The sequence below is a fragment of the Crocodylus siamensis genome, chromosome 7, assembly GCF_052110815.1.
Source record: "Crocodylus siamensis isolate JL-2025a chromosome 7, ASM5211081v1, whole genome shotgun sequence".
Lineage (NCBI taxonomy): Eukaryota > Metazoa > Chordata > Crocodylia > Crocodylidae > Crocodylus > Crocodylus siamensis.
In genome coordinates this window covers 95,399,269-95,424,049 of record NC_143401.1, presented here as the reverse complement: position 1 = coordinate 95,424,049, position 24,781 = coordinate 95,399,269, and the positions used below count along the sequence as shown (strand labels likewise).

The 24,781-nt window shown below is 45.6% G+C and overlaps 1 protein-coding gene across 6 annotated transcripts in view; it reads right to left on the bottom strand.

The window, feature by feature from the left end:
* Positions 1-24,781, bottom strand: part of SH3PXD2A (SH3 and PX domains 2A) — a 324,297-nt gene that overhangs the window by 172,746 nt on the left and 126,770 nt on the right. For all 6 annotated transcript variants that reach the window (XM_090058574.1, XM_090058576.1, XM_090058575.1 and 3 more), the window contains 2 exons: positions 22,123-22,199; positions 10,445-10,536 (listed from right to left, as the gene is read on the bottom strand). In XM_090058574.1, coding sequence (XP_089914700.1) covers positions 10,445-10,536; positions 22,123-22,199 — 169 coding nt within the window. The remainder of the gene's footprint in view (positions 1-10,444; positions 10,537-22,122; positions 22,200-24,781) is intronic.

Here is a 24,781-nt window from a genome sequence, read left to right as displayed (position 1 = left end):
AAATCTATCCCATAAACCTCCTAAGCAAAAATGCAATAATATAATTTTAAAAAGCTCTTTAATTGAATTCCCATTGGCATTTGAGCCTGCACTTAAAAGCGGGTCTCAGGTTATCTGTGAAATTCCAATTAAATCAGAAGCTTTGATAATTCGATAAGTCACCCCAGAGTTTGGAGACAAAACACGTTGTTATCTGATCCTCTGTTTGTGTTTCTGGGGACAGCGTGCATGAAAGACAGTCGGTGTGGACAAGTCAAAAGACAGATGGCACGGCAGTGATTTTACCAATAGACCATCATGTTGACTCCTGCCCAGACCCTGGTTATTCACTGACTTTTTGGGGTCTGTTATCTTTTGTATACAGTATCTGCAAATCCCCAAGAAGGCATCTCATTATCTTAAGGGAGAGAGAAAGGCAGAGAAAGGCCTGGCTCTATCTCGGATGTGTGTGCTGCTGGAGAATGTGGCGCTGCATGTGTCCGTCTGCTCCGTACCAACAGCTCCTGAGGATACCAGACGTCTTTCCGGACCGTGTCTGCTTGGAGTAGGACTCATCATTGTAACAACAGGAGGAGTTGTGTAACAAGCAAAATAGTTTAGAAATTAATGGGGCAATCCAATGTGTGAAACTGGCAGTGGAAATCATTCTACTTACTAACTTCCGTTGGCATCGGCAGACCTAACGCTAAGTGCAAAGCATATGATCAGAGTAATAGCACTGTGACTATGTCAGCAAGGCAGTCCAACTCTTCCTGAGAAGGACCTGCCGAAGGTACCTTTGATTTCCGTATACTTCATTCTGCACTTTTCCATCTTTAACCTATCAAATTCTTTCTCCAAAGGACACTGCAGAGTGCTAAATGTTAAGGAGAGTCTAGGCCAGTGGTCTCCAAAGTAGGGCGCGCGCACCCGAGGGGGTGTGCAAGACAATCCACTGAGGTGCAGGAAGAAAATACTAGAACTTCTATTTCTATTTATATAAATATACATATATTGGGGGTGCATGCCCAAAATTTTTTTTACTGATAGGGTGTGTGTTATATAAATATACATATATTGGGGGTGCGTGCTCAAAATATTTTACTGATAGGGGTGCATGATCAAAAAAGTTTGGAGACCACTGCTCTAGGCTACAAAGTAGCCAGTAAGTCCTGTATTCTTTTGAATGCTGAGGCTCAGACATACTAAAACCAAAAAAGTTGCAACATATCTGCTCTGTGCATGTAAGTCAAAACCTTATTTTAAAGCAACAGACGGCATGAGCCTGACCCGAAGCCCATGGAAGTCAGTGAGATTTCTGACACTGATTTCAACTGCTTTTGGAACCAGCTCTGCCTGATGTATATTTTTATATGTTTTATATAAATGTGTGTGTGTGTGTGTGAGTGTGTGCGCGCGCACGCGCGCACACGTGTGTGTGTATATACACATACACACACATATATATACAGGCACACACACACATAGATATATAGATGTAGATACAGATAGATATAAATATAGAGAAATATAGATCTAGATAGATTATAGATACAGATGAAATAGATATAGATAGATTTAGATATAGCGCGTTCTCTCTCTCTCTTATATATATCTCCAACCCAGAAACACTATGTTGTGGTACTCAAGTATCACCGACCATTACAAAAATAGGAAATCCCCAACTAAAGCAGCATCGAACAATGCCACATTAATCAATCAACAACCCCTTCGAGTCCCCAACCTTCTTCTGACTCCGTTCAACACATGGGGAGTCATCCATCACACTCACAATCAAACACCCACTGAAACGTCTGTCTTCACTTTTTCTCCCAATGAGGGAAGACAGCTTCACCCAACAATATTTTAGATGCTCGACATGGAAGTGGCAGATTGGATTCTTCTCTGCTAAACACTGCATTAGTAACCTGACCCCTCTAATTCTGGTCTGCGGAGAAGAGAGACCAAGAAGGGGAGTCTGACATTAAAGGCACTTGTGGTAGCAAAATGCTGCCAGGCCGACCCCGAGGTGACATGTCACGTGCTCTCCCTGACACAGGCAGAAAGTGCAACATGTGCAGTTCACATCTTCCTGGGCCCACACAAAGCCAGAAAAAGTGAGGAAGTCCCTATCCCTCTCCCTTTTCCACAATGCCAGGCTTATCATATAAAGCATGAAGAGAAATAACAACCCTTCTCTAGGACAACCTCCACAAGTTTACAAGTGTTCATGAATTCAGGCTCATCTTCCTGCTCCATGGAAGGAAGCAGTTGTTTTTACCACCGTGCTTTCATTACAGGGCTCCTGAAAGAGGCCCATCCCTTTCTTGTGCTGTAAATCAGTTTTGCTGACTTTAAATCAAGACATTTAGAAGCCATTGCTTTGGCTGGATAAAATATTTCAGGAACTGCTAGCTGGAGGGTGATGGTTGCCTGATGTGCTTCACAATCTGAAAGCCTGTTCTTGTGGTTTTGCACCTTGTATTTGATGAGCTTTGAAACCAGCTATTTTGGTGCCTTTCCCATCTTGCCTCATTATGCCCTGTTGTCGCTACTGCCTGCTGAATAGTTGTGGTCCTTTGCACACTCCGATATAACAGAGCACGCTCTCCTGGCAGCTTTTAGAGGTGACAGTTCTGCCAGGATTAGCTGATGATTTTTAAAATATCATTATGGTAATTGCTAATCTCTAGTTTCACCCTGCAATCGAGCTCCTTTAATATGAGGGTCTCAAAACACTTTACAGATAGGAGTCAAGTCTCCCAACTCCTTCCTCCCAGGAAAAGGATCATTTCCACAGTCTTACAGATGGGTGAGAAGGGGCTAAAGGGGTTAAGTGCTTTGTCCGAGGTCACAGAACAAGTCAGTAAGCGAGCCGGGCCCAGAATCCAAATCCCCTGCTTTACCGCCTGAATCACACTCCTCTGAAGGGAAAATTGTATGGGTGAAGTTAACCATAAGCCAGGGCTTTGTAATCTATGAATAGGCATCGCCAGGTTATCGGCACTGATTGTTCCTTTAAGGATATGACTAAAGTACGTAGGACAGGAAAAGGCCTCTTATGCCAACAGGTCTGTCCGGCAGGTTTCTTGGCTGAAGGCTCACTGACCTTCGCTCTGTAGTCGGGTTGGGTCACACGGCCATCCCAATGAGCCAGCTCGCTCTTTCACTCCGGGAAGACAAACGCACTTGGCCCTGATTCTGATCTCGCTGACGCTGGTATAGGTCCAGAAAGGCTGTAGCAGAACGGAGAGTGGGATCCCTCTGGTATCCATCACAGTGTATGCGTCCTAAACAAGCCCCTCCTGCTTTGTCAACAGTAAAACAAGGGACAGCAATTTGGACGGTCTCTCATCACCCCTCTCTTCACTCCCGACCCAGAAGGCCCAGCATAAAACTCACTTTGCTCCTCTATACTCTGTGTCTTCTCCTGGCACTACCGTGTCCTTGCCAGGAAACAATTAGCAGATACAAATGCAATATGTTCACAATCTGAGTTAACTTCTTCGTTGTACGACAGTAAGAACGTCTACTATAAATCTGAACTTTCTTACCCATCCCCCCTTTTGGGTTTTGCTGTTGCTGAACCTATTCTGTTCTGGTTTCCCCCCCAACTGTATTATTTGATATTATCGGCATTTAATCCCATTTTTCATTTACTGGCCCTGTAACAGAAAGATTTAAATCCTTCTCTCAGCAAAATTGCATTATTTGTTAATATTACCACTTCAATATCTCCTTTTTGATGTTCTAATCCAAACCTTTTATAGACTGTGAACAAGAGGGGAAAGTCCCGTGTGAGACCAGCCTCGAGGAGTCCCGATAATACATTTGCTATTTCCCATTTTTCCCATCTTGGAGAGTGTTTCATCCCTCTGCCTTGTGGCAGTTAACTTCAGATAACAATCTTCCATCTCACGACTTATCAGAGATCATAAAAATACGAGTCAGTGAAAGCCAGCCCAAGTGTCTTATGCTTGTCCCACCAGCTCTCAGATTACAGAGAGTGTCAGCTGCTAATCGGCACCACGTACGGGCCCGGGACGATGAGCGCCATGAAACTGGCATCCTGCCTGATTACAGCTACAATTTTCAAAAGCACTTCTGTGACTTTGGAGACAAAAATCATTTTCAGGGGTCACTCACAGACTTGGGGTCAGATATTTAAAAATAATTCAGGCTCCTAATATAGTTAAACTGGAAAACCCCACTGAGTGCCAATCGCACTGAAAATCAAAGGGATTGAGCCCTTAGTGTGACTTAGGCACTACTGACATTTTTAACCTCAGGTTCCTAAGTCACTTCTGAAAATGGGCCATGGTGGAACTGCATATGTGTTCTCAACTCTATTTTATGAACGGTTTAGAAAATGATATGCTCTGGAAAAGTTACTGCTCCCAGCCATATGCTGAGAGCAACGTCACAACCTGCTCTGTCAACCTATTTTAACTTTTTAATTTCCTCTGGCTGCAAACGATGTCAGAGAAGAACTGGCTGCCCTGAGCCATGGGTTAGGGCACCACTGCCTCACCAGCTCAATGCATCTTCATTAGGTGCGGAGCTTAAAAGAGACTGACATACGGATGGATCATGCTGTATAAACCCCAACACAAGAAGGCCAGTGCCACAAGCATCGCAATAAGCAAGAGAAGCACATTTCACGTGGCAGGTTCTGCACAACCTGCCCGTACAGGGACACAAGCCCTGAGTAGTTTGGGAAACAGAATTCTACAGGGGAATAAAAACCGTAGCATAATACTGAATAATGGATCAGAGCTGCATGCTGTGTGACCGAGAAACTTTCAGCTAGACAAGGTCATTGCAGCAACATTACACTCTTCCAATGCTGACATGTCATTGTTTAGTAGCAACTGATTCATGTTACAGTACAAATTGAGCTATAGGTATATGACAACAGTAATCAGATTTGAATACTATCATATTTGTGGATAGGAAAAACTTATTGGCTGAAGGCACTGAGTCTTAACACTGGGAGATACCTAGGCTCCTTAGCTTAGTAATGTTAGTTATTAGACCCTTCAAGTGTCTGTGTTAGCCAAAGAAAACACTGCTCATGGGCAATCCCATCCTGGGTTTTACACTGAGTCTATGGCATCCTAGCACCAGACACTTGGAGTTTAAATGCTACATTAAAATCTTCTACAGCAATCCCTCACAGTTGCGGATGATTGTCCTCCAGGACTGTCTTATCTGTGGGTCCAAAGATGACTGATGAGGCTGATCTGGAATTGACAGCCCATGTGTGTCCACGCGGGCTGGGTGACTGGATTCTTGATTCGATCCACAACACTGTTTCTGCCGCTCCCGCTTTTCCATCTCCTCTTGTCATCAGGTTTCAAAGTACAGATATCTTTGCCGCAGACCCTTCCTCCATTTGGGACAGTCCTGGGCCACAGTCGCCCAGGAGTTAATGCTGATGTTGCATTTTTTCAAGCTGGCCTGGAGGACATCCTTGGAGTGTTTTTTATGCCCTCCTCCTGAGCGTACGCCTTGATTGAGCTGGGAGAATAAAACTGTTTCAGGAGTATGGAGTCAGACATCCGGATGACGTGGCCAGCTCAGCGAAGTTGATGTCAGATGATCATCACCTCAGTGGTCGTGGTGTTTGCTTGCGAGAGGATGCTAACAGTGGTGCATCCGTCTTCCCACTGGATTCAAAGGATTGATAGTACTTCTCCAATTACTTGAGCCATCTCCTGTACGTTGTCCATGTCTCCATTCCGAACAGTAAAGCGGGGATAGCAACTGCTTGATAAACCATGAACTTGGTTTTGGATCTGATGTCACAATCTTCAACCACCCGGTTCCTCAGACATCCATGGCTGCACTTCCACGTTTGAGGCGATGCTGGATTTCTCTGGCGAGGTCAGCCTTCTGCCAGAGATGGCTTCCAAGGTGCAGGAAATACTCACCGTTCTCCGGAGTCTCACCGTGAATCTGAATTACCAGAGCTGGGAACTGCTCATTAAGAGCTTGTTGATGGAGGACCTTAGTCCTCTGAATGTTAAATGTCAGTCCCATTTTCTTGTATGCCTTGGTAAAGAAGTTGATGATTGCCTGAAGGTCTGCTTCCAAGTCAGCATAGGCTACAGCCAACTAGAAGCCAAAACCAAGGCCACCCTGACCCCAATCATCAAGCTCCAGTACTCTGATGGTGCCGAAGTCTATGTTAACTTATATGCAATGAAGACATGATCAATAAACTCTTGTTACATCCCTTCTTTGCCTCAGCACTTTACTACATGGGCTTTAGTTAAGAAGTACATTATATATTTGTGCCCCCTTAAAAATTATATCGCTTACTTAAAATGCTGCCCAGCTTTCCTGAATTGATATTGTTCATGAAGTCCTTTATAGGTCTCAGAGGAAAATGCTTTCAGATAAGAAACTTGACTACAAATTCAAATACTTGCCTGTGAGCCAAAACCAGAAATCTGTAATTCAAGCCTGTTAGGATCTCTGGGCTTGAATTCCCAGCTCTGAACCTGCTTTCCACGTTGGACTCGAAACCAGAAGGCAGAGAGCTGTTATGTGAAGCTTTGATTCTTGTTATGACCCAGGCTCATGTTAACTCAGGGAAACAGCAGTTCATATGCAATTTCCAACACACAGGATGATAGAAATCTTACTTTTTTCAGATTTCTGTTCTTTGGGGTAAAAATAGTGTCATAAGAGTTTGTTTCTGTTTGATACAAACCCCTGAGCTCACACCTGAATTCAGCTCACAAACTGTAGCCTAAGGTTAATTTATTATTAGTACTGCCATTTTTATCATAATGACTTACCGGCTATGGCTGAGTAGCCTTCGAAAGGGAGGCATTTATATTAATCTAGAATGATGGAAGAAGGAAAATTTGTCTCTTCTCCTTCAATACAAGATAAATGCTACATTAACGATGCGACGTTCTACTCCTTATTGGACACAGCCATTCACAGAACTAAATAGCGATTCACATCTGGTTTTGCAGGTGCAGCAAAAGTTCTGAATTCATGCATTGACACAAGATATGCATTTGCTTGAAAGTTACACATCCATACGCTGCAAGACTAAACAGTTAAAACCAGTCTCCTCCCTTCCTTATCAGCCAAAACTTCTAGTTCAAAGGTTTTGCTCTGCCTGCACGGTGAAAGCATGATAGCAGCCCACCCCACAGCTGGGTAAGGAATGCTGGGAATGTCGGTCCCTGCTCCGCTTTGCACTGAGTGTTATCATTAACACGTTCAAGAGCTGAATGTGCTAAGGACCCACTTTCACTACCTCCATGATCACGTGGGGGGATGTAGTTACGAGACTAATTCTGCTAGCTAGCATAGGTGGAGCCCTTTGTTCTGTTACACCATTACACCCCCATCTTCACAACTCAAAGCAAGCCTCTTTACCGACTTGACTCAGACATAATGTGAGTAAAAGGGAGCCCAAACTCAACCCCACAGAGGAATGACTGCATTGACTGACCCTGATGCTGTAAAGCCATGCATAAATCCATTTCTCAAGGCACCTAAGAACGACCCTATTTCACGCTGCTTGAGCTCCTGAAAAACCGCTAAAGCCAAAGACGGATGGGTTGTCCTCCTCTGTGTTGACTTTTGTGACTTAGTCCTAAGGTTAAGATGATGGAGTATGATACAAACACAGGTGCAGAAACAGTTTTTAAGGAGTTGAGCCGGGTGGAATAGCATCACACTTAGGTGCCTAATAAGTAGAATAGGATCTGACACTAGGAGTGAAATCCTGGACACACTTAAGTCAATGGGACATTTTTTTGGCCACCTAAGTGCCTTCAAGTATGTCTACACTGCACGTCCAAGGCTCTCAGGGAAAAACACACTTGAAAACATTTCTCCCACCAAACCTAGAAGTAATCCTGGGAGTGCCTACTACAGCTGATCTTGTGACCTTGGCCTCTTGCACACTTCAGAGTACCACAGGGGTTGCTGCCCAGAGGCTGTTTTCTAGAACATCACCTCAATTTTGAGAGCACCAGCAATGTAGCACTGAAATGCCCTTAGCAGCTTAACTTATAGAACCACAGGGTTGGAAAGGACCTCCCAGGTCCTCTCTTCAACCAGTTGGACAGAAGCAAGACTTGCTGTTCCTAAACTATTGCAGGCAGGTGAGTTACATGCTCATTTTGAGTTCAGCACTACATCATCCAGTCTCACTAACCTCAGCTGAGTGAGGCTGCTGTCCCGTGCAATTAAAGATGCTGTCTTAATGCAAAGGCACAGAAGGAACATACTCATGTTGTACGGGTTTCCTAAATTTACAATGCTTGACTTTGCAGCACTTACAGTCTATTGGCATAGTTTGCTGTGGGTTGTTCATATACCAATGACAACTCTAAACAGTGTCTGTCCTGAAAGCCCAAGGAAGAGAATTACGATGTTATGTCCTGAGTAATACCAACTCCAAGGGCTCACTGAAATGTTCTTGAAGAAGACAACTGAAGGGCATGATGTGGGAGCAGGAGAGGAGACGTTTGCTCCTCTTCATGCACGATGACAGCTGAGGTTCTCATTCTCTGTGGATTTGTCTGTGGTCTGGACCCCACACAATGGGCCGGTGAGTCACAGATCTCCTCCCCTTGCCTTTCACTCATTGAAGAAAAATACTGTTCTGTTTCCATTGGCTTTTGCACTGTCGTTTAATAGGGACCGATCTCCACTCTCAACAATATATCTTTTGTGAGGAGCTCTCTGCAGAAACCTAAGACACCTTCCCCAGGATCTGTTTGCTTACAAAAGACGAGGTAGGTTTGTTTAAACTCAGCTAGATTTAATATCTTGCAGACACTAGCGAAATGAGATTCAATTGGGGTGTCCCCCCCCCTCTATTTTCCAATTTATTACCATGTTGGAATAAGATACTGGTACCAGCTGAGATACTTTAGCCTCTGCTATAGAAGGACTGTAAAGATCATAAAGCATTCAGATACTGCAGTGATGGGGACCATATCAGTACCTTTCACAGAGAGCTGTGCAAGCTCATGGTTAATGGTAGGGTCCCTTGGCTCTATTTCAAATCCTGCCACTGGTTCCCCATGTAAGCTCACTTTTTTGTGCTGCAGTTTATCTGTAAAATAGGGATAATACTTCTCAAGCTCAGACATGAGTTTTAGGATGCACTTGATGCTTGTGCAGGCATGGGTTCTTTGAAAAGAACTGAGTTTAGCGTGCAATAATCCCCTTATCATGGGGAGACCCTCCTATGTTGCTTTCTGACCATGGGGCAAACAGCTAAACAGTGAATGTACCATCCTGTTTTATCTGTTCAGCACAGACATACTTCTCAAAGAGACCCAGGGAGAAAGAATGGGGTGCTCCTTTTTTGAGGTCTCCAACTATAAAGCTAGAGAGAAAAAAAGGGGTTGGTTGTATATACGGTACTTGGCTGAGTAATTGTAGCATTTCCAGTGTTGAAAGCAAGTCATGGTTTTGAAAATGCGGCTCTTAAACTACAAACATCGCAGTCCTCCGCACTGAACCAGGAACTGGGAACCTGAACCAACGCCCGCTGAAGCTCATCCAAGACTCCCACTGACTTCAGTTAGCTCCGCGTTAGGTTTCACATTGGCTGAACTGACTCTGAATCTAAACCAGCCTCAAATACTTTCTGACCCTATCCAAAATGACCACACAAACAGCGCTGACAGCAAATTAGGCTGATGTGGTTTACAAGCTAGTTTCAGTGTAGTAAAAGAGGTCAAAATCCCATTAGGAGGTAAATGTCCCATTGATACAAAGTTGTGTGCGCTGTGGTGAGTTGGTGAATAATAAGCAAATAGGAGAAGAGGAAATATCAGACACAGTTTTGGTGCTACCAAATACTGGTGGTTGTCAGAAGCTGTCAGCATCCTTCTACCATGAATCAAAGGAGCCAGTTCTCCGAATTTTAGCTGTAGCAAATCAGCCTGTCTATTCCATCAGAAACAGGAACTTGCCCCACAACTTCATTTTCGCTTCCCACTTCCAGAAAATAAATTCTCCAGAGACATGGACCAGATTCACACTTGGACTCCAATAAAGCCACCAAGCATCTGTGGGATGGAGTACATTGAAAGAGGCAGCTGGTAATTATTAGCTGATCTCTAACAGGCAGGATTTCCCACTGCTGCTGAGCCAATGCTCTGAGGAACTTAATGCCTCCTTGGTGACAGAAATCAGGTAAAAATTAGCCAACGGGGCCCGGTTTTTTCATTATAACTATGAACAAGAAACAATGGAAGAGTGGACAGGGAGCTTCCAGAAACATGGATACAAGACTGGTTTGGGAGCTTCGTCTAAACTTCGCCACGTGCATCCTCCTTAAGTTTTACCTGCTTACCAAGCCGCTCCCCAGGGAGCCAGAAAATCTGCTCTCCCCTCTAGGGAAGTAATCAAGCCAAACAAGCTTCCCTGCAAACAAAGGGACTGTGAGACTGAAGACCCACAGTGCAGCACTTACTCTTTTGGAGGGTTCAGGTCCTCTGGTCGAGTCTCAAAGAACCGAAAAACTTCATCGCACTGTGAAATGTGAGGAGGGAGCCTGACCAGTGCCTAGAAAGGAAAAGAAGCAGGGGAGGGTTTAGAGACATCAAAATTACAAGCATGTTCTTCAGCAAGGAAGAGGCAAGCGCAAATTTTGGGAGCATCTCAGCAGAACAATTTTAACCGGGAAAAGGGGAGAAGCCAGAAAAGTGCCCTGCTTGGATCCACACCTGAAAAAAAAGTGTGTGAAAGGCATTGAGTGCAAAAGTATCTGGACAAGCACAGGGGCTCAGGGAGGGCTGGCTTAGCTTTGGATCCATGGGCAAAATTCTGATCCAGCACCTTATATCCTGTTCCATTATAAAGGGGCAGGGACTCTCTCTTTGTTATGTGTTTGCCCAGCACCTTGGGTTGTATACAACTAAATTACAATAATGATAATCTGCAAATTCAGCCTTTGTTATTCTAGCACAATTATTTGTCCGTAAGCCTTTCCTTTGTGCATTACTGAGGGTAGAAGCACAAGGCATTTCCTTGTAAGTTAATAGGAAAGAAAGTATGATTAACAGGCTGGAAAGAAGGGCACAGAGGTGATTGCTGCGGCACAAAGGACCCTTTACTGTAGGGTTCAGCATAAAGATGCTCTCTGCATGGTACAGGTATGCAGTGCTCACTGGGCTCAGCAATCAGTACAATCTGTTGGGCAACCACAATTATATTTAAGTCTACTGGAAAGAAAGCAGTCAAATGGAGGAGGTAAAGGCCAGCATATGTTCAAAGTGAGCTCTCCAGGCTCCATGGCTTGGTGCTGGGGAGATCAAACATCCGTCCCAGGTAATCGCCAGTGCAGAAGCATCAGCTCACACATGATTTAGGGACTTAGGGAAGTGGGCAGCAGAACAAGGAGTTGGAATTAAGGTCCTATGGAAAAAGACTGCATAGAAAAATAGCACTGATGATGAGGCCCTTAAGGAGGCAACCCTCTTCTAGAGAACAAGACTACTTGGCCCTTACATCCATTGAAAACAGGGTAAAAGACCTCACCTCCCTTTTGGACAATCTTGAAAGTCACATGCACTAAATCATGGGCATGGTTGGATGAATGGGCACAGACCAGGGGTGCTCAGCCCCTGGCCTGCAAGCCAGATCCAGCCATCAGCAATGTGTCATCCAGCCTGTGGGGCTCCCCACAACCCCAACAGGTGTTGGGGGGAGAGTGCAGAGCTCCTTGTCCTGATCCTGGGGCTCACTGATCAGCCCTGCATCCCTTATCTGGTCCACAGGGCCAAAAGTTTGATCACAACCAGCATAAACTAAGTGGTGACAGATCTGATTTACCTTGGTCACACAAACATGGTGGGGCATGTTTGAAACCAGAGGCCAGGGCAGTGCAATGTGTTTAGCAGTCATGTTTTGCATTGAACTGAACTCAGAGACCTGGAATTTATTTCTGCGAGCATCTCTCCTTTATGGAAGCAAGGAAATGGTGAACCACTTACAAATGCTGATCTAATATTGCATTCCCGCAGTTCCAGCTTGCTACCTTCAGTGTCTATATCCCTATCTTGGAAAGGTCCACATTTCAGATGATACAGCTTCCTAGGAACCTGCAGCTGTGCATTTTCTATGTGAGGTACATTCAAAATGTGGAAGTAGGGAGATTAAATTTGGCTCCAGCATATCTGTGGATCCAATGACAATGGCCTTGGTAAAACATGTGGTCACTAAAGGAGCAAAAGTAATCCCTTACAATAAGGAAGCAATGTGAGGATGCACAAACTGGAAACAGCCCTGTTACTGCAGCGCTGGGAACAAATAGGTAATGTATTCACAGGTCTTTCAAGGTGTTGCATACAAAACTGAATGGCAATAGACAGGACCCCAAATGTCTGTTCTGGGATAGAGACACCCCAACCCCTGCTGCTGCACTGTTCATGTGTGATGGCTTTTTTTAAGAAGAAAAATAAGCTTTTTTTCCCCCAGCCTCATTCTCCCTCTCTACAAGCAAAAAAACATTCCTGGACTATTATACAGATGACAGAATACCTGCCTCAGAATAGCAGTCACTGTAGCACTACGAAACTGGATTGCATCCAAAGGGGAAAAAAATCTGAGTTAGAGCTATGTTGTTCAACTGCACCACAAAATGGGAATAATAAAGACCCACAAAGGGCTGATGAACTCAACACTTCATTTACCTCCCCTGTTCAGGCAAGAGATAGAGCCCTGCAGAGAGGTAATGCACTCTACTGAACGAAGCAAGGGATTGGGGGCCATCAGCTCCTGCGACCCAGTGCTCACTCTACTACTGACTCCTCTTTGATCTTTGGCAAGTCATTTAATCTCTTTCCATGCAATCTGTGTATTGCTTAGGTTAGTGATTCTCTACCGTGGTGCTGCAGCACCCTGGGGTACTTGGAAACCCTGACTTGATGATCTGCTCAGGTCTCTTCCAACCCTACCAACTATGAAACACAATGTTGCACTGTTGGGTGTGCAAACATGATTCACAAGATAAACCCAGAGCTTTCAAATAGGAATTCATAATGTCAAAAACATTCTGCCTTGTTCTGGTCTCTTGAGTTTTTGCAAGGGAAGTTGAGGTTAGATATTAGGAAGGACTTTCTCCCTAGGAGGACGGTGAAGCACTGGAACAGGCTACCCAGACAGGTGGTGGACACTTCATCCTTGGAGGTGTTTAAGACCCGGCTAGACAAAGCCTTGGCTGCGAGGATCTGGTTGGGGCTGGTCCTGCTTGGAGCACGTGGATGGCCAAGATGTGACCTGCTCTTCTAACCCTAATTTTCTATGATTCTAATTGCTCTATTATTTTTCTGTAGTCAAAAAGCAAATGAAAATACAGAGCTGCTGTTTTCTGAGGGGCACCTTGAGTCCACTGAAGGGTGCCTTGAGTTTAAAAATGTTGAGAACCCCAGGTTTAAACTACAGAGAGAGGGCACTTTCCAATTTTGCTGGGGTGCTGTAGGGCACGTTGTACTGCTCCAAAAAGCCTGTTTTCTAAACCAGAAGCAAAACAGCTGTGTCCATATAGTACAGCAGAGAGACTAATTTAAATCAATGGGGACAGGCTAACCGGCAGTCATTCAATTGTGCTAATTAGCCTGTTCAAAATACGAGGCATATGCAGCTACACTGCTGTCTTGGGGAACAGCCTGCCTGGGGCAGCATGGAGCACTTGAGGATGCTACCACATAGAGGTGCCCTTAACTAGTATCAGTTCTGCATTTTGGAAAGCTATTGCTAACTGTACCCTCAATCTCACAGCGGTCCACAGGGCATTTCCATTGAAGTTAGTATGACAGAGATAGCCACTGTAACCAGGAAATGTAATTATTACTAAATATCCAAATGTCGCTTGGCCCCAGAGGTCTGTTTAGCAGGCTCCAAACACCAAACACCTACAGAAGTGGGCTCCACTTCCATATGAGCTGAGGATATTCAGCCCTTCTGCCACTGACTTACAGTAGGTGCTTCAGGATAGACGGGGGCATCAGGTAGATCTTTGAATGTAGGAGAATGATGCAGTATGTGTGTACAGCCCCTACACCGCGGGGGTGCTTTTCAAACCCCAACTTGCAATCTATCATCCTGTGTCTGACAATCTGTGGGCATCTGCAAGGAAAGCCAGTAGGTCCTGGCTGCAGGGAGAATGGACATTTCATAAGCATTCTGCTGACGGGGAAACACAGATCCTGTTGGAAGTCTGTTTTCATTAGCTTTGTAATCCCACTTTACAGCTTTCAAAGAATGCATGGGGTAACGGGGGGTGAAAGCTGTGTATGCTCGGGTAGTTCAGGTCTGGGCACTGGGAGACCAGTTCACTGCCACACATAGCTCTCTTAAGCAAACATACGACACTCCACCCATTAGCAACCCAAGTCTAATGAGACTTCAGGCAGTGAACAAAAAGAGCATTGAAGCAGCAATGCCACATTTAGCCATGACTATCACACTGCAATAGGAAAAAGCCAGATTCCAGCAGTTGGAGGAAGGGAGTCACTTCCAGGACAAAGATACAACAGAGCGAAAGAAAGGCTATAGGATAGGCTTAAGGAAGGGAAGGATCTCGGGGGAAAGAAAGAGAGGAAAACAGCTAGCAAGAGGATGAAAAGCACACGGCTGATTGACACTCTTCTTAGATGTTGGAAAACATGTAAATTATGTCATTAGAAACAGAGTGGGGACCAGCATCCATAAGAGAGACAAACATTAGTGTGTAAAATTCAGTTCTTGCTGGCTGTGGTCAGGAATAGCAGAGTCATCTGTTCTTTGCAGCGAAGGCAGCACCGTGTTGCTTGTGCCACTCAAACAGCTGGGGCCTCTGGAGCAACACGGTCATGTTTGCACTCCAACCTGCAAAGCTCCGGGATTCTCTCCGAGGCAGTTTTGAGAAAAATGCACATGAAAAACTCAAATGATATCGGAAAGGGGCTTGAAACCGATACAGCAGTTGCTTCTAGTTCATGGCCTATCGTTCACTGGATATGCGTGATTTAAGGAAAGCATTATCGTTTGTTCGCTATCACTGGGTCTGAGGCCACACGTTAGATGCAACATGGGAAACACAGAACGGCTCTGTGCCCAGACAGAAGCTTATCATTGGAATTCATTGGAAGTGCAATTTAGCATGATACAAAAACAGCCACAGGGTGGGGGAATGCACTACAGCCGGGACGTTTCATGAAGTGTGCACATGCATGTGTAGAAATGTGTGCATGCAACAGAAGGAGGGTAGAGGTGCACCTTACACACTAATTCAGAAATGCATACGCTTTTGAAAGCAACAGCTCACTTCATCAGATTCTATGAAAAGACTTCCAGAAAGCAAGCATTCAAATAAAGAGTGATTGAAATAAAAAGACAGGAGAGGGGGCAGGCAGGAGAGGGGCAACGCTGAAAGAAGCAAAGATAGGATGAAGAGCAAAGTAAAGCAGCAACCCCACAGGGACATAAGATCCATGTGGGTATGTGTGTGCTTCCATCCCCACAAACATGCATGTTTAAATACAGAAAATGACAGCACTGCATAAAATTAAAGTTGCTCAATCCTTCCAATTATAAGACCTTTTTTCCATTTTTATTTTTTTACCTAACATTATTCTTTCAGGCTGACATTTTCCAAGACCAGCAGCTACCTGGGGATGATTTTTTTTAAACTTTCAGCGGAGCCAGATCAGCTGTTTCTCCCAATGAGGTGGAAGAAGGATGACCTGTTTGCTCAGGTTGAAGGAATTCTTATCTCAGTTTTTCTGAGACCCTTCAGCACCACGCATGCTTTGAAGCAGAGGCTTGACATTTGGCTAGGAGTTCACCCTGCTGCCAGGGATGTGCTTCTTGTACCCCCATGAAAATCTGCCCAAATTCATCTGAGTTTTTTTCATCTGATTGCACATGTGCCCAATAAAGTCTTGTCCGAGTTTGGCAGCTGGATGCTCTGTAGATCCCACCTATGTGCATGCTTCACCCCCACCTAGCTCCTGTATGCTATCCGAATGCTATATGCACCATCCCTGCAGAGCAACTCTGCATGCTAGTACAGTGCTGCAGAGGCTAATTAGACCCCTCCTTGGCCATGGGAGGCTGATGGGGTCCTGGGGACCAGAGCTGAGAAGAAAGCCTGTCTCCTCTGAACCCTGAATATGCTCCCTGCTGGTTTCCAGGCAGCATGGAGGAGGATGCTACTCTGATGCTAATGCACAGAGGACAGGAGGTGGGTTGGGAGTAGGGGGGAGTCTATCAGGGCAAGGAGTGTGTGAGTGGGATGAGCCTAGCTCTAGGAGTTTGTGGGGAGACCTGGGGCCCACACGGAGTGGAAACTGGGATCAGATGGTAAGTTGGGGAGTGAGCCCAGAGTCTGGCTGAAGAGCTCAGGGAAGGAAACTGGGACTACAAAGTTGGGTGGGAGATCAGAGGAGGCATCCAGGTAGTGGGACACTGAGAATGCCTGGAGGTGACGGGGTGGGGGTTCAGGTGGAGATGCCAAGCCTGGGAAGGGAGACTGGACTTGGAGTCATTATGGAAAGGGGATGCCTGGGAATGGCCTTCTCAGGAGACTAGTCCTGGGATGAGAAGCCAAGGCAGGCAGAAGCAGAAAGTACTGGGCCAGGGACGTGCTGGAGTAGCCAGGTGCAGGTATGAACAAGGTTGGGAGGAAAAGCCGCAGATGGGTCTGTGACCTCTACAGCCAACTGCCCTCAGCTGAAAGAGAAGCCCTGGTTCCTGAGTCCCAACCTTTCCCCTGCTGACAACAACGGAAACCAGCTAGCAAAGCCTGCGGTGCACCCCCTCCAGCACCTGGCCCACACAGGGAAAGACGACCTCTGGTGCCCATATGTGTGGGGCCAGGGCGCCTGGGAGAAACTGCTCGGGGGCCAAGAGGGGCTGTGACCAGGCTGCCTGGGGCAGCGCAGAAGCCCCAGCCCAGGGCGGGGGTGCCACAGGCCCCTCCCCAACCCGTGCTGGGGCCAGACTCGCTCCACGTGAATCAGAGCCACTGCAGCCACTGCACTGAGGCCCCAGTGGGAGGGGGCAGCTGTGGGCCCCCTCTGGCACGGCTGGGGGGGAGGAGGGTGTGGAATGGGAGCAAGGGGCACCAGCATGGCCTGGGGGGGAAGGGACTATGGGTCAGGAGTAAGGTCACCAGCAGGGCCAGGGGTGAGTGGCTTGGGAGTAGGGGCACCAGCAAGGCCAGGGGCTGTGGGTCAGGAGTAAGGGGCACTGGAAGGACCTGGGGGCTGTGGGTCGGGACTGGCCATCAATGTTTAAAATGGGTCCTAGTACAAATAGGCTGAGGACTGCTGCTTGAGATGGGTCCAACTCTGCTGATGTCTCACAGAAATGTTAATGAAGGGATTTCTGTTTTTTAGTTTGCTTTCTTAAAAGCCTCAGAAATTGTGCAGGAAAATACACATTAAAGAAGTACTGAGTGCAAACTCAAGCGCTCAGATGACATGTTGTCAGCACACTATTAATTATTATTATTAGAATTTGATTTAAATTTTCCTAGTTTTTGAAATGCTGACAAATATTGAAGACAAATCTCTGGAGCCTTTCCTGAACACATTTCACAGTTTCTCTCCCGACCTAACTATGAATCATTTTGCATTTGAGGACAAGTTGACTGTTACAGACACAGCCAGAAACAGAGGTCTTAGTAGCAACATGGCTTGAAAGACCAGAATAGAGACTAGAGGATGGACAGGAGCAAAAGAGAGGAAAGCCTGTTTTGCTTTTTAAATTCTGATCTTGCAACTTGCGGACATGTCCAAAAAACAACACCAGCGTTTTCCAAGGTAGGTGCTAAGCTCTGAACAAGCTCTAACTTTTGTCTACGGCGTGATGAAAGAGGAGATTTGACTTGGTTCCATTTAATTCAGTGTAGGGAACCCCCCCTCCCCGATCTGGACAGCACTAACTTACATCAGCAGGACTTAATGCACATGCCTAACTGCTCCCCTGATATAGAGGCTGCTTTCCCAGATAGGGCCCCAAGTACACAACATTTGCCCCCCAAGACTGGAAGCAGTGGTCTGTGTTTTTTCAGGGAGGGTTAAATAAGGAGAGTGCAGTGGTTTTATGAGCGAGGACAGAGAGGTCATTTCTTCACAAGGGGCAGTATGTATTGGATACACACTCACAAGAGAGATGTATTTTGGCCACCAAAGTTTAGAAGCTTTATTCAATAAATCGCCCCTGGCATAGCAACCCCATGAAGTTGCTCTTTATTTCAGATTGGCAAAAGCCTCTCAAAATCAAGAAGGGAATTGGTTCAGATGAGCCCAGAGGAACTCAATTCACATGAAAGCGATTCCAAGAGGGAAACCATCCAGAGATATCAATTCCAGTGGGTAACAAATGTTTACAGGCAGAGCTCGCCTCATCTGGCCGGTTACTCGCTCCAAAGTAACCAGCAAAACCTTCAGAGGGCTACAGCTTGTGCTCAGAGATGAGAAAAGGCACTGAAAATATTCCCTTCTCCTTTCACTGCTTCTTAAATGTTTCTTATTGTCTTGCCAAAAACTGACCTAATTATCACAGCAGTTTCCCCGAGCTGTTATGAAAGAGGGAAACCTCACAGGATCCGTGGGAGGTCTGCTTGGTCGTGGGCAGCGTGGGAGTCCGGTGTTGGTGAGCTCAGACGGTTTTCAAGGGCAGTACAGTACATTTCACAGACCTCCCTGCATGGTACGTTCTCCATGCGAATGCTTGGAGGGGCTTTGCCTGGATTTCGTTGTTTCTTTGAGTGGGGGAAAAAGAACTCAGACCTGCACTTCAAGTGTGCAAAGCCTCCAGTTGTGGACGATACTGCTTGCAAACCCAAATGATAAAAGGAGTTGCAGTGCTCTTATCACCACTTGTCAGGGCCTTTCTGAACAGCTTCTTTCCAGGACAGATGAAATGGTGGGGGACAGGCTCAGCTGGCAAAGACCACAGTGAACTCTCAGCCTCAACCAACTATGCAATGAGACTTACCAACTTCATTGGCGCTGCTGTTGCGGACAACCGACAATAGCCTTTGGGATTATTTTAACATCCCTATTCAGATGCCCTCCAGGTCAGATTCACCCATGCTCAACATTTCCCAAATCACTCAAAGTGTTTCTGTATCTACATGCCTTTTCCCCAAAAGCAAATTCCACCCGTGTGTGGCTTTCCACCACTTGAATCCCATTCAAAGTATTTGGATGGCCAAAGTGGGACTGATGTGCTGCTTACCCATTGTGCAGACCCTTTGCACAGGTGGGAAACTGCTTCTTGAATTGTTTGAATTAATATGAGTGCTGAGAAAGGAGGAAATGAGAAATCAGTTAACACTTCCAACCTCTTTGGACTTGAATTTGTTTCTTCGAAGTCTATGGAAAGCACGTACATAGCCCTCATTTAATACTAGTTAATACTGTTTTATCCACAAAGTCTTTCCACCTCCCTGTAATGTCTGGATCCTGCCCAGTCCTTAGGCTCCTGATTCACAGCACCTGAGCAGTACTGGTCATCTTCATACTGGGGAATTCCTAAATTGTGGTAGTGCTACCATTCAGGTTTGCATGGGTCACAGGATCCAAAACCTTATGCCCTGGGATCTCTAGTGAAGGTAAGTAAACACCAATATCGACAAAAAGAAACCAACTGCACAAACAAAAAAAAATCCCACACATGAAACAACCAAGTAGAGCTGAACTTCTGAGACCACTGAAGTCAATGAAAAACTCTTTTTGACTAGATCCTAATATGGTCTCCTTTCCCAAAGCACCACCCAAGAATGATCTTGATGTTTGAAGTGTTTGATTTCCCTTATCATTTCCAAACCCCTCTGCATCTCCCTGCCCTGCCTACATAGGATGGTCATACCCTGAATGAATGGAAATAGGAAGTACCAGAAATGTTCAAACAAAAGCTTCATTTTCATGAGGTTTGCAGACTTCAGATGTTCATGGTTTCATAGTTGGCCGGGTCGGAAGGGACCTGAGCAGATCATCAAGTCCGACCCCCTGCCATGGCCGGAAAGAGTACTGGGGTCAAACAACCCCGGCAAGGTGATTATCTACCCTCCTTTTGAAGCCCCCCAGGGTAGGAGCCAGCATCACTTCCCTTGAAAGTTGGTTCCAGATCCTAGCCACCCTGACCGTGAAGTAGCACCTCCTGATGTCTAGTCTGAATCTACTCTCAGTCAACTTACGGCCATTATTCCTAGTTACACCTGGTAGTGCTCAGGGGAACAGGGTCTCTCTCTTTCCCTGCTGGTCCCTCTTGGCAAGTTTATAGATGGCCACCAGATCCCTGCTCAGCCTTCTCTTCTCTATTTAGGTGCTGGCCGCCATGCATAAAGCCCTGTATGGTCTAGCACAAAATACTGCTATCGATCTCTATTGTTTTGTGGGATTTAAGAACCACAGGAGCATGGCTGCATCAGCTCCGAGACGGACCCTCCACTGTGTCACTTCTGCCCATGACTAGGACGCAAGACTCTTATGGGAGCCTGCAACTGGATGTGCTCTTGAAGGCACTTCATGAGCTCCACGTGTTTGAGGGGACCATTCAGTGGCCAGTGGAGATCCTGAGACCTTTAGCTGAATGTGCAGTACTGATGCAGAGGGTACCACATGCCAGCAAAGCAGATTAAATAAAAAGCCTCCCCTAGGAGAAGCTAGCAAACTTCTACAGGCCTTTCTAAACTGAGCCACAGCTTTAAACTTGCCCCTTACTGACTTGAACCTGTTTTTGCATAAATGAGAAGTCTGTTGGAAATGAAGGAAGCTCATTGTGCTCCACGAAAAGGCAGTGAAGGTTTGAACAGGCTCCTCCAAGAAACTAAATACGTAATGAGAGGGATGGCTAGCGGCAGTCACAGCACTTCAGTGTTAATGATCTTTGCAACAACTGTCGCTGTGATATACTCCTCAGACATGACCAGTGATGTAACCCTAACCCAGTACCGAGCTGTCTGCTCCTTAGACAATGGTAGCCCAGATAACCAGCTTCCAGTTCGTGGAGGTCAGGGGTCATGTCGGCACCCCCCAGAGTAAATTACCACTTTCTAGATGGTGCGTCTGTTCAGTGAACCCATGACATTATTTCTGACTGCACGCATCCCCTGTGGTTCCTGTCTGAATGAAGAATGCTGGGGATACAGTACGAGCACGCAGTTTTAAAGATAGCCAGTTGGCCATTATTAGTCGGACACTGTGTTAATTGTTGCATCAAACGCCTGATCTCATGAGATAAGACTTTTATCACGTTTTATCCAGTTTCCTCAGGCAGATGTTTTGGATGACAAGGATTTCAATGAAATATCTTTGCTGCTCTTCCTACCCAGCAACGGCTGAGGTTTCCAGCAGTTTGCACCCACTCTGGATGAGCAAATGTCTGACAGGAAGAGTCCTTGTGAATACATTTTTCCCCTCCACCCCCCCCCCCCCCGCCCCATCTTGCTTTCTAAAGAAAAACCCATAGGAAATAAAAGAGGAAGTCTGGGGTTTAGATTATGCACTTCACTTGACATGGCAAATCACTCTCTAAAAGCTGGAGCCCAGACTTGCTTAGAAATAACTTTTAATTTAGTGTCAGAGGATTAATGGTCAGCAAATCATACAGTCATAGATGGAAAAGGCAGATTAGGTCACTAAGTCCATCCCTACTTACAGTGAAATGCCAGGGCTTTACCTAGTATTAGGAACACTGTTCCAAGAAGTACTAACTAGCTTCCTGAGCCTACTCTAAGGGAATAGGAGGATGGGTAAGGATGACATTGCTTTGCTGGCTACTCTCCTCTACGTTCGAAACTGCTCCTTGTACACACGAAGAGCACAACACAGAGAATCCCAATAGGCAGCAATAAAATCTACATTACTTTGAAATGCTTTAGCAGGTAAAACCCTGCTTATGGCTTGTACCATTTGCTAGTTGTTTCTGGGCCTGTGAAGGGTACCTATTTCAGTCTGCACATGCAAAGCTGCACATTTTAGCTCAAGGGTCCTTAAAGGCTCTCACTTCAACTCTTCTGGGCTCCCTGAGTGGCAGAAGCTCTGTCTGGAACTGCCTATCTCCAGCTCCAGGTGGGACACTGTAGTTCAGAGCTAGTCTTGCTTGCAGCCTGGAGGTCAAAGCTCAGCCCCCACTTCCAATGCCGGCACTTACCCTGCAATACTCATCAATGGGCTTCAGTCTTTTCACAGCTACGTCTCGAACATGACTCCTCCGGAACAGGATTTTACCTGAGGAAACACATAAGAAGAAAGGGTTTAGGAACTTGCAATACTTTATTACAATAGAACAGAGCAGCAATGTTCTGGCACAAAGCCTGGCATCAGGAAAAAAAAAAAAGCATTGAATTCCTACCAACTTGCCTCTCTGACCTTGGCTCAGCTCTTTAACTGTGCATGTCTGATTCTCCGCACCAAGAAAACAAGGTCAGCAATATCTACCTCACAGGAGTGACGGGAGTCTTAATGTTTGCAAAGGATTTGAGAAATGTTCCGCAGGAAAGTCTCATAGGAAAGTGCAAATTGTTTTTCCTAATTATTCTCATACACTTTGGCCCCAGTGTTACCAATGATGCTTTTGCTACAGCCTCCTCAGTCCCATTTACAGGAAACAAACTCCGCTATCTGTAGGTAGGGCTGGGTTTTTCACTTTTCAAGAGGGCACTAGTACTACAGACTACAACTCATATCATTTCCCCTCCTGGGCTAGATTATGGAGTTTCCATGCTCTCCCGGGAGCAGACCACAAGCAAATTGTGACCCGGGCATTCCCCTCCCTGTAAGTACAGCATCCACATGCTGCCCGCTCCCTGCTCGCAGTAGCTCTTCACCCCTCCACACGCGCACTGGCGATGCAGGTAGCCGAAGCAAAAGAATTCAAGGCAGCGCATGACTGAGTCCTTAAAGACCCACAGGAGGCAATCAGTGAAAAGTAAATGAACTGGCAAGATTTAGCTGCATCTTCTAGAATGGTGATTCTCAACCAGGGTGCTACAGCACTCTGGGGTGCCTTGAGAGCCTTTCAAAGGTATCACAGGGTGCCACACAACGTTAGCACTGTTAGCAAATCTGGGTCACAAGATAAACCCAGAGATACCAAATAGGAAGCTATAGTCTTAAAACAGTCTGCCCCGCTGGGGCCTTTCTGAGCTTTGTTGCAACAGAAGAATTGCTCTGTTATTTTTCTGTAGTCAAAAATGGAGTGAAAACCAAGAGCCGGCATCTTCTGAGGAGTGCCTTGAGTCTAAAAAGGTTGTGAACCACTCTTCTAGAAGCTCAGCCATGGCCCTATACATTATATCACGTAGGTTTTTTAATCCCTCTTCAAGTGAAAAAAAACCCCTCTGAACCTTGATGGTTTCAGAGGAAGAAACTTGTGTGAGCAAGTTCAGTCTAAATAAATGGCTGCATTTTGTGTTAAACTGATTAAAACAAACTTTATCAGGATAATCTAGAAACTGAGTTTCCCACAGAAAAGGATGTCATGGAGTTGGTATTTTTTGGCTGGAAAAGATAATATCTTTATATCCTTTTTTGGTGGTTTTCTTCCCCTTCTTCTCTCATGTTGTATTTTTTTTCTAACATATTGAGACAAGAATAAATTACATGTTCTCCTTGTGGTGGAAGATGATGCTGTCTGCCAGCTTTATTTAATACATGAAACTTCGACGTAAGGCCCAGACCAGCCTTTTGACCAGCTTCTGCTGCAAACTTACTCCCACTGTGCAATGGGAAAATGAAGAACAATGGTCCGCAGATCGTGAGAGATGGGAAATAGCGAGGAAGGGGAATCTGATCCAAAACCTGAAGTAGGGGCATCGATCTTGCCTGGCGTACAGCATCTGAGAACTCAAACAGCCAGAACAGCTGAGAGGAGAGGAACCAAAATATTCTCAGGATCCTCCTACTTTTGATCCACTTCTTCCCGGGCTGCTCCTCTTAAAGGCCTTACAGCTTGGGTACTTTGGTTGCTGCCAAGGAAACAGGGATCTCACCCCCCACATGCCCACTCCCCGAATCTAAACACACGTGGTTTTCATTCATCGTTGTTTTGTGGGAGCAAGACCAGATGTTTCATAAGTTTTGTACTGCCACACCTGAGTTACAACATTACAAGGATTGTGCTAAGTCACAACAGTGATGCAATGTGTTATTGCACTTAGGCTCCAAATGGAGTTGGAGGGTCTTTCATGGACCTGTAAGGTAAATTTGTCACTGCTAAACAAGGTAGCAAAAAACCTGCTCTACTGGGCTGGGTCCCCTGGCTTGCTTTCCCTGCTGTGCGAAAATGGCCAATCAAAGCCTCACTTGGCTTTGGTTTTCCCTTCTGTAAAACGGGATGAACAATACGAATTTGTTGGATTTCTCTCAATCTTTCTAAACACCCATCAAGGTGAAATGCCATATGATTACACCCTCTTTTTATTTTGGGGTAATAAAGAATAAAGTAGCCCCTTTGTCAGTGTTAGACAAGCACTGATGTGGGCAAGCTTTTCATTTCTTTCAGAGTTTTATGCATGTGCTTGAAAGAGTATGTGGAGCTTTGGAAATGATCTTGCTCGCTGGCTTTCCTGTTTTCAGTCCAAGCCACAAACTGAAAGCCAAACTAGTGACCATATAAAAACATAAAGGAACCAAAGACTTAAACACATTAAAGATCTCTTGTAAACGTAATTCAGCTTCACTAGAAAAGACAGGGAGGCCCAGTCTTCAAAGGAACATAATAAATGAAAGACTCAAAGCACAAGAAACCAAATAAATATATTAAGGAAGGCTATATTAAACACAGAGGGTAAGAAAGACCCCAGGATATG